Here is an 11,065-nt window from a genome sequence, read left to right on the forward strand (position 1 = left end):
CTTAATGTAATTTCCAGAATAAGTTAATAATCCTAAAAATCTTCTTAATTGATCTTTATCCTTGATTTCACTAGGAGAATCGTGAATTTTCTTAAATATATGCTGTTGTAAACAATGTTTTCCATATTTTATTTGTAATCCTAAATAATTTATTTTTGTTTTAAACAATTGTGCTTTCTTTTCAGAAAGTATAATTCCATCTTTATGACAAATATCTAATACTGTCATGAGGTCTTTATAATGTTGATCTAGTGTTTTTGAATAAATTAATATGTCATCACAATAAAAATCTACATATGATTTAAAAGATTCATCCATATATCTTTGAAAGATACCTGATGCTTGTTTAAGTCCGAAAGGTAATACAGTCCATTGATATTGTCCTTTTGGACAACTGAATGCTGTAAGTAATTGTGTTTGTGGTTCTAGCTGAATTTGTCAGAATCCTGATTTACAATCTAAACTGGAAAAATATTTCATTTCTCTTATATAAGATAGTAAATCATTCTTATTTGTGATATAATATCCGTCCATAATTGTTGTTTTATTCATTTTTCGATAATCAATTACCATTCTTTTCTTATAAGTGTATCTTTCTTACTGACATAAAAGGCTGGTGAAGAGTGTGAACTTTTACTAGGGATGATTATCTTAAGTTTTAATAATTCTTGAACTTCTTTTTCGAATATTTTTACATCATCCATGTTGCATCTTCTTGGTGCTTCACGAATTGTGATATTAGGGTCTTTGAGTTTTATTGAAGCAATGAATTGTTTTCTTTTCTTAATTTTGTCATGAGAATTTTCAGAACAAATATCATGAAATTTCTTCATGATTTTTTTTTCAGGATTAATCGTTAAAATATTTTATATTTTTAGTTCTATTGGATTTGTATTTCGTTTATGAAAATTCTTTGTAAATCCTTCATTTCCTACACGAAATGCTGTTCGTATTTTAGGAATGTAAATCATTGATGATCCTTTGTTTAAATTTATGTTATCTTCAAACTGTGTAAAAGGAAGATATTCTCTTAAAAAGTTATTTCCTATTATAATGTTCATTCCTGATTCTATTTGGTATATAATGGGTATTACAAATTTTGTTTCCTCAATTTCTATTTTTAATTTTTCTGCTACTGTATCAAACATGATTATTGATCTATCTCCTATTCGAACTTTTAATCATTTATCGTATTTCTTCCAATAATGATTTGGGAGTATGTATTTACTTGCTAGACACATACTTGCTCCTGTATCTACATAAGCATGTATATGATATGATTTTTGTTCTTTAATTTTAATTTGAATTTTTATATAAATACTATTTGGGTTTGTTTTGCTTTTAGAGTCCATTCTCTCATCTTTTTTGTTTTTTTTTTGTTTATTATTAGCATCGGATTTTGTATTTTAATATTGATTGAAGTGAAAGATAATGGATAAGGGTAGAAGTGTCATTTTTAAACAAAATATTCAACTCTCATAATATTCAACTCTCATAATAATAGTGAGTGCGTCACACATGTGAAGGCACAACCAGGATAGAGTTCAACCTACCTTAAGGGTTTTATCCGAATCATAAATCCAATGTCTTATGATTTGTCACATCAACAATATCTCATTAATTATGATCATGTGTAAAAATATTGACCATCGGATGCATGATATGGGTAATACCATGGATAGGATCTCATTAACCAACAACCAGTCAGTAATCACTCGACACGTGTTAGTCTCTAGCACTGTACCTGGGTGCCCCACGCAGTGACACGTGTCTCAGGTGCCTGATTCCCCCAGAAGTCTCCTACATTCAAAACCTCTGCCCCCCTCTGCCCCCCTCTTGTCTCTTAACAGTTATCTTTACGGATATGAATATATATTGGCAGCCCGCGCTCTGTTAGGGTTTGGTTCTCTGCACGCGAGGAATCTTCCGACTGGGTATATCTTTGCTTAAGTGATTTCTTTTAATTCTTGATTTTTACTTTTTTTTGTGTTATCGAGTATTCTGCCCTGAAACTTTGCAATTTACTGCTTTTTTTAAAAAAAAAAAGAAAAAGAAAAACTGGGTTCTGTGGGTGATAATGCCACGATGTTGGTTTTTTTTATTTCCTTTGATGTGCTTTGATTCTTGGGTTGACCTTATTATGAGCTGAATTTTAAATGAGATGGGGATGATTTTAAAGCTTCGAACACGATATGCACCTCTAATATTGGATTTAAGCAGAACTTTTAGGATTCTTTTATGTAATCAGTTAAAATTTTATCTTTTCTTAAGTTTAGTCACCATATGTACCTCTAGTTTCAAGCCGTTTCATTTTTCACTATCACTTTGTGTTTGTTATAGGTTTCTTTATTTATTCAATTTTTCATTTTCATAATTTTATTATTATTAATATTATTTTTGTATGTATTTTATTGAGCAGGCAAAACTTCCATTCAATGACAAAAGGTTTCACCTCGCAGATGTTCATCTGTTTTTAATCTGTCGTCCACTGGCTGATTGTTAATTGTTATGTCTCATAACATGTAAACTTAAGTTTAATAAATAAGGTGTGTAGGAAGATTTAGTTCTGCATTTGGATCTATAGATACACGAGCTTCTTGGAATACCTCATGAATTTTTTACTAAAATCAGAATTGAAATTCATTCTTGAAATTCAAGAAAATTCTAGAGTATGAATTCGAAAGTTCTATCAAAAGTAGTCACTTAATATTTATTTATTTATTTATTTCCGAAACTTCTCCTCAAATACGTTTTCAGATCCAATTTCATCAACCCAAACATAACGGAGAGTGTATTTCAAATTATATATAGGCGTGGTTGATACTTGGAGCCACAGTGGGATTTGCTGTGGATGTTGGACGATTTTTTTAGTTTCCATCATAGTTAATACATTCTCGGTTCGATTCAATTTGCAGCAATCTGCTTACTCCAATTTTTTCTCGCAGCTCGAAATTGAGAATTGAAGCAGAAGTACTAACGCCTACAGCCATGAATAGTTCGGATCAGCAACAGCTGCCTGTTCACCAGAACCGGCAGCAACAACTTGCAGCTGCGGGAGGTGTTGCAGTGAGTGGTCAAATGGCTTATGCCACTTCTTATCAAACAACACCAATGGTGGCCACGGGCACTCCAGCCACCGCCGTTTCTTCTCCAACTCAGCTTCCAACTACTTTCCCCCCTCAACAACAGCTTGGTAGTTATCATCAAGCTCAGCAGTTCCATGGTCAGCAGCAGCAGCAGCAGCAGCAGCAGCAGCAGCAACTCCAAGGTTTCTGGGCCAGCCAAATGCAAGAAGTCGAACAAACTATCGAGTTCAAGAACCACAGTCTTCCACTAGCTCGCATAAAAAAGATAATGAAAGCTGATGAAGATGTCAGGATGATCTCTGCTGAAGCTCCGGTTATATTCGCTAAGGCTTGTGAGATGTTCATCTTGGAGCTGACTATGCGGGCTTGGATACACACAGAAGAGAATAAGAGAAGAACCCTACAAAAGAACGATATCGCCGCTGCAATTTCAAGAACAGATGTGTTTGACTTTCTGGTTGATATCATTCCTAGAGATGAATTGAAGGAAGAGGGTCTTGGAATCGCTAAAGCTACTATTCCATTAATGGGATCTCCTGCAGATGCAGTTCCATATTACTATGTTCCCCAACACAATCCACAGCTTGATCAAGCTGCACTTTATGGGGGTCAACAGTCGAGACCACCTCTCTCTTTCATGGCCTGGCCACAGTTGCATACTCAGCAGCAGCCACCAGAGCAGCAGCCAGGTGATCCATAACTTGAGCTCTTCTGAGTTCTCGCTGAGAGATGTTTATTACACTGTTTGGAAGTTTGTGCAGTATATCTAGCAGAGGCTCTGTATGATCTTAGCTGGTGGATTCAGGTTGAGGGAGTGTAATATGTAATATGTGATGTTCGGTCGTAAGAGGAACTAGAAAATCAAGAACAAGAGTGAAGATGTTTGTGTCTTGTAAATAGAAGCATGTTTTTTTGCAAAATTTGCTTGCGAATAAATTGGAGAATTACGACTGTTCTATAATTTTCCGAAGAGATACCTACATGGTAGGGCACGTCTCTAAACCGCAAGAATGGCAAGAAAATCTTGTTTTCATATCTGTAGTTCTTTCATAAAGTCTGTGTGTAATGGGTGGCATCAGCCAGATGTTGTGTAAAGCATTTGCTGATGTCTTTCATTCAAAGATCTGCAGACTTTATATTATATATTGTGATTCAAAACTATTTTAGACAATTTAAAGTATTATGTAAAACTATTTTTACACTTAGAAGTGAATCTGGCGGGGGAGATCCCTGTTCCTATGTTGTACTTTTGATCAAGGAGAAAAAGGAAAATACTTTGATGTAACCAAAATTTTTTCAGGTTGGGTCTAGTGAGCAAATTTTTAACACTTTCGAGCTCGGGTCAGCAATGGTTGTGAAATGAAGTGGGCTATGAGAAAAATGTTGAAAATAGAAGGGCTCGTAGGTAAAACCCATGTGTTTAAAAGTGTGTTTTTTAGAAAAAAAACTTTTTGGTAGCACCATATCTCTTTAACCCTGATTTCCCATTCAGACGATAGAAACGTGAAGGCCGAGATGTTGAAGTCCTCGCAGAAGAAAAGGCCTGGGGATTTCTCTGGATCTCCTCTTACTGATGATCCCAAGAAGAAATCATCAAAGAAACATGCAAGCTCGGATTTTGGGACAGCTTCAAACAAGGCGGCTCCTGACCTGTCCAAAGGAAAGTGTAAGATGGAGGAGCCATTCGTGTGCTCGGCTAGGGAGGAAAATGACCTCCCCAAGAGCCCTGGTGTCTCTTTTCTGGTCAATCCTTGTGGCCGCACTGCCCTTGACTTTCTTAAGAATTTCGCTTCTGCTAAAGATTTGGCTGTAATGCAGCAGGCCTCAGATACCGAGGTGGAGGAATCCTTGTCCAATCTATCGGGCTGGGCCTGATTCTAAATACAACCATTTATTCAAATAATAATAACAACCATTATGATCCCCATCGGGGTCAGGTCAACCCCTTTTGGAATAATAACAAGTTAACAACCATTATCTTTTTTTGACTCCGGTTAAGGCGTGTGCTATAATTGAGTTTCAATTTGTTTTATAAATATTTCAAATTTTTTCTTTCTATCTACGCAAATTATTTAAATTTTAATTAAGTTATCAGATTATTTTTAAAATATTAGGTTGAATACAAATTTTAAAAAATAAAAAATCTTTCCAGCTGTTTTTTTTTAAAAAATATCTTGCCAAGATATATATATTTCAAGATTTTATCGATCCATACAAACTTTCAAATAAACTTCCATATATATAATAAGTAGCACATATAAATGGAAAATATTTATTTCACGATCTAATGATCTGTTTTAAACTCCGATCCAAAATGTAATTAGTTAAATAAAAAAAATACGGAATTTGAAATAATTAAATTAAAATTCAACGAATTGTAATTAAATGATTTGTTCCCGGATTCTCTAGGATCCCAATTACTCTTCCACAAATATTTAAATTTTAAATTAGGAAACTTTTATATTTCATTCAGATAATTAAATAGATATTTATGGAAACTCTGAAAAACTAACATATCCTAGTAGGACTCGAAACCGCACTTCTATAAATATAACATTGATCATACCAAAATAAGTTATTATATCTCAACAAATATATTTTTTTTGCATGAATGGCATTCACCGCTTCTTCTTCCGGAGAAGAGAATCACCGCGGCCAAGCTTCTCTTAATGTTTCCACCTCCGATGCATGTTCGACAACTATCGTACTGTTCGGAGTAGCGATCACCGCCCCGATTTCGGATAGTCAAATCGACGATCATTGGACGATCAAGAAAAAGCTGCACAAGAGCGACGTGGACGGATCGTCGAGGCTTCTGCTAGGAATGAAAGCTGTTGAAAAGCATGTGTTGCCTCACGTGGGAGATTTCGACAAGAAGATAGGTGTGGATATTGTTTTCTACGACGTCGATACGAAGACGGAGCACAGGCTTACGCTGAAAACGTGGATAACTAAGAGCTACACCCTCATCAAAGGTTGGAAGAAAGATTTCGTTAAAAGACGAGGACTCAGAACGAACGACGAAATCGGGCTTCGCTGGGAAGAACAACATGGAAGATTCGAGTTTACACTACTCAACAAGGCAGAGATCGTTTTCTTTTGAAATTATATATATATTAATCATCGAATTTAGAACCAACGAATTGTTTGTATTAGGGTGTGCGTTTGATTAATCTTTCTGATCTGTGTAAATATATAACACAACATGCATGCATATGCAGGCGGCTAGCTAGTGAACTTGTTCTATATATTAATTGTTGAAATATTATGATAAAAGATTACAAACTTCCATATTGGACCACAACTTTATCAATCTTAATATATTTAATTTGTTTAATTCTTGTCAAGATCAAAAAAGAATCCAAGTTCTAAATCATTAAAAAATACCACGGAGGAAGCGGACATGGTTTACGAGGATGCTTTAACCAACTTCTCCACCGGCTACGACTCCGTCGAAGAGTCGCAAATCCTCGCATCAAAATTATCGAGAAACTACATGGAAGATAAAATAAAAAATAATAATAAATACATAAATAAAAGAAGAGCTCAAGATTTTTCCCATCCCGATTAATATCGGGAGAGGGATCGGGAATAAAACCTTATCCCGACGGGATTTCTGACCCATCCCGAAATAATATAATAATATATTTTATTAAGGAGAAATTGCATATATCACCCTTGTGAAATCCCGGGTTTGCTGATAACCCCCTATGAAAATTTTTTAAGCTAATAACCCCATGTGATTCTAGATTTGTAGCATCTACATCCTTTTCAGCTAAAAAATGACGAAAATACCCCTACATAAAATAAATGATAAATTAAAGAGTTCATAAAAGTCAAGGGTATTTTCGTCATTTTTTAATCAAAAGGGGTGTGCATGCTATAAATCTAGAATCACAGGGGGTTATTAGCTTAAAAAATTTCATAGGGGGTTATCAACAAACCCGAGATTTCACAAGGGTGGTATATGCAATTTTCCCTTTTATTAATAACTTTATTAATATAATAAGCTAAATATTATTCGGCTTCAACTCATATTATCACTTAATTGTGGACTTAATTCACATAATTTTTATTGTTGGAACGATAAAATTGTAAAATCACGAAATAACATTTTATTTTTGTGTATTTTTTTTAAAAAATAAATTAATAATTTAATTAATTCATATTTATAATTATCTAATTAGAACAAATATATATGTAGAACAAAACTCAATAAATTAATTTGACAATCTATTTAACAACATTTATTTAGTAATTGTATCCGAACATTTTATTAATAATTATCCGATACATTTTTTCTCTTAATAAAACCTTGAAACATTATCCAAAATATTTTAATATTATATGTTTTAAGTTAAATATTTATTTTTATTTATAAAATAAGTTTCTAAATAGTATATTTAATAAAATAATCACACATTTTTTATAATTCGGGATTTTCTTTTCCTACCCGACGGGATCCCGAATGTTCGGGATCCCGAATAGTCGGGTTCCGAAATGTTTCGTATGGGATCGGGAGAAAAAAAAAGTTTCCCGATTATTTTCGGGACGAGAGTTGGGTAGAGGGTTTTCGGGACGGGTCCCGACCCTATTCCACCCCTAACTTGAATGCACTATGAATGGTCACAAAATTGTGCAAATGAACGTTATACGCAAATTTTTTCATCTTTTATTCAACTATATTAAACAACCGTGATTTTTCAAACATTTTTGTTTAATTTTCTAATCATTCAATTTTTTTATCTTTTATTTTTATTTCTCCTACTTTATTTTCGATTAAATTCACAAATCCTATCATTATCTCTTATTTTCATGTGTTTTTTTCATTATCGAATTTGATGTTATTTAGTATCTTTGACACTTACCTGTTTTTTTAATTGTGATATTATTGCTTTATTTATTTGAGTTATTGTAATATACTTTTTTTTTATTTAAGTTAATTTTTTGGGTTTCTTCCCTCAAAACGAACACCCGTCCTTTTGTCTTTTGTGTTTTATTAAGAATCACTCGATTTTATCATTTTTCTCTACCGTAACTAAAAATACATCATTGTTTTTAGGTATTAATTTGTAAAATTATAAAAAAAAATTATTGTGTGATTTGTTGTTTGGTTCTTTAAAGTTTTTTCATGTTTAGACAAATAAATTTTCAACCGTCTCTTTCGAACATTCTGAACTTTTTTTACGCGAGATATATCTATGTGCAATATTATTATTATTATTATTATTATTATTATTATTATTATTATTATTATTATTATTATTATTATTATTATTATTATTATTATTATTATTAATGTATAGTTTTTCGTGTAATGACATTTCCTAATATATATATTTATTTATTTATTATTATTAGTACTACTAATACTAATACTTATTATATGTATTTATAATTATTATTTTTATTTTTATTATTATTATTATACATTAATTAATGTCTATATGAAGCTATTTTTTTATGAGAACAAACCATTCCATTAGATATTAATCTTTATTTCTACGTGCAATCATATTTTCTTATTTATTATTATTAATATTATTAACTATTATATTTATTTATTTATCATTATAATTATAATTATTATCATCATTAATTGGTTAATATTGTATAGATTTTCGTGCAATGACATTTCCTAATTTATATATTTATTATTATTATTAGTATTACTAAAATTTATTATACTTTTATAATAGTAATAGATATATTTATTTTATTAGACGAACAATATACAATTAAACTAATTTACACTTTGTTTTTAATGAGATATATCTACACGCAATCACATTTGTATTTATTTTTATTATTAGTATCACTAATAATTATTATATGTATTTATTATTATTATTATTATTATTGTTGTTGTTGTTGTTATTATTATTATTATTATTATTATTATTATTATTATTATTATTATTAACATTATCATCAATTAATTAATGTTGTATGGGTTTTCATGCAATGAAATTTCCTAATTATTATTATTATTATTATTATTATTATTATTATTATTATTATTATAAGTATTACTAATACTTATTATTATTTGGTAGAGTTCAACCTAGTTTAATTGTATGGATTTTTCATTTATAATAAATTTTATATATAAATTTGGCTAAAAACTTTTTATATACAAATTTTGTAGTTATATAATAGTTTCACATTTTATATTAACCGTTTTTATGTTCAATCATGCACACCAAAATTTATTTTTATTTTATCTCTAAATTTAATACACGTCTCTTTTAGGTTAGCTCTTAAATGAATAATTTATCCTCAATTTTCTCTACCATTCTTATCACATTTTCTCCCCATCTTCTATTTCAAACTCATCATTTATCAAGTTTTATTAAATTATCAACTTATTAAATGATCCACATAAATTTATACAATGTTTTTCTACTTTATCTCAAAGCTCACGTGTTTTTCTCAGTAATAATTTTTTGCATTGTTTTTCAAATAATTAATAACTTATAATTTTAATAAAAAAATAATATAGTTACCTAAATATTATTAAATAAAAATTCGATATATTATATTGTAAATATTAATTTTAATAATGCATGTATTTTGTATATGCTGACATTTTTTAAAATAAAAAAATTGATAACATTGTCATCATTATTTTAATTATTTTTATGCTATCACTATTTTTTATCCAATTAAGTTTCAAATGATGACTACCAAATTTATAATTTTGCATTCTATCTCCATTAAACATGATTAAAATCGAACAAATAATTTTTTAATTTAGTGAAAATAAAATGAAAAAATTTAGTAGATACATAAAAAGTCACGAATGTGGATACAAAGATCAATTTAAGAGAATAATTTAAAATTTAAGACAATTTGGATAATAAAAAAAATTATTTAGACATTGAACTTAAAAACACAATTTATTTTATATTTACACAATAAATCAAAGAGAGCATGACAAAAAAAAATTAATTGAACAATGAGAGACAAAATATATTTGTAGGATAAAAATTCATCTAACAAGACAATAAATTAATAGGAAAGCATTTAAGAGGAAGACTCACAATTAAACTCTCACCATTTTAATGTTATTATACTCACACCTAAACTCTCATCGTTTTAATGTCCACGCAAGTACAAAGTGGACATTTAACAATTAAACTCACACTTTTTAATAGAAAAAATTTATTTAGACATTGAACTTAAAAACACAATTTATTTTATATTTACACAATAAATCAAAGAGAGCATGACAAAAAAACTTAATTGAACAACGAAAGACAAAATATACTTGTAGGATAAAAATTCATCTAACATGATAATAAATTAATAGAAAGACATTTAAGAGGAAGACTCACAATTAAACTCTCACTATTTTATTGTTATTAAACTCACACCTAAACTCTCATCATTTTAATGTTCACACAAGGACAAAGTGGACATTTAATAATTAAACTCACACTTTTTAAAATATATATTAGATTTCGTGAGATGAATATCTTATATGAGTTATCGTTAAAAAATATTATTTTTATGTAACAAATATTATTTTTTATTGTAAATATTTCAAATCCGATTCGAAATCGGTAATTTTTTTGCAAAATTTGAGACTTTTTTAAAATAATTTTATATTAAATATTTTAAATTTATGTGTATGAAGCCGGTTGACAGGAATCGGTCTATAACCTATAGAATCGGACCGCGGTTCGGATTGATTCCAAGGTAATTACTTCGGATCTAGAATCGATTCCCGATCCAACCGATCCGGAATCGGAACATTGGAATCGATTTTCGATCCAACCGTTTGATTTGAGGTATGGTATAAGTAATATATAGATAAGTAGTATAATGTAATAAAAAATAAATAAGAAATAAAAGTTAAAATTGTATTGGATTTGATTGATAGATTATGATTTATTTGATTTGATTGATTAAATTTATATAAAAATGTTAAATGACTATTTTGTCCTTTTAACAATAAATAAACTAAAAATTATATT

The 11,065-nt window shown here is 29.9% G+C and overlaps 2 protein-coding genes across 4 annotated transcripts; both read left to right on the plus strand.

The window, feature by feature from the left end:
• Positions 1-1,815: 1,815 nt before the first annotated feature.
• LOC140874569 (nuclear transcription factor Y subunit C-4-like) lies at positions 1,816-4,258 on the plus strand. Of its 3 annotated transcripts, XM_073277869.1 has the most exons (3): positions 1,816-1,934; positions 2,420-2,445; positions 2,946-4,258. In XM_073277869.1, the coding sequence occupies exon 3, from the start codon at positions 2,989-2,991 to the stop codon at positions 3,784-3,786; it is 798 nt and encodes a 265-aa protein (XP_073133970.1). In that variant the 5' UTR covers positions 1,816-1,934; positions 2,420-2,445; positions 2,946-2,988; the 3' UTR covers positions 3,787-4,258. The 3 variants fall into 3 exon arrangements, with proteins under 3 accessions (XP_073133970.1, XP_073133969.1, XP_073133971.1); XM_073277868.1 differs by lacking the exon at positions 2,420-2,445 and having other exon boundaries at positions 1,818-1,934; positions 2,946-4,256; XM_073277870.1 differs by lacking the exon at positions 1,816-1,934 and having other exon boundaries at positions 2,420-2,546.
• Positions 4,259-5,697: 1,439 nt separating this feature from the next.
• LOC140870609 (B3 domain-containing protein At2g33720-like) lies at positions 5,698-6,189 on the plus strand. Its single transcript, XM_073273025.1, has one exon. The coding sequence runs from the start codon at positions 5,698-5,700 to the stop codon at positions 6,187-6,189; it is 492 nt and encodes a 163-aa protein (XP_073129126.1).
• Positions 6,190-11,065: the final 4,876 nt, after the last annotated feature.

This window comes from Henckelia pumila, chromosome 1, assembly GCF_033568475.1.
Source record: "Henckelia pumila isolate YLH828 chromosome 1, ASM3356847v2, whole genome shotgun sequence".
NCBI classification, from domain to species: domain Eukaryota; kingdom Viridiplantae; phylum Streptophyta; class Magnoliopsida; order Lamiales; family Gesneriaceae; genus Henckelia; species Henckelia pumila.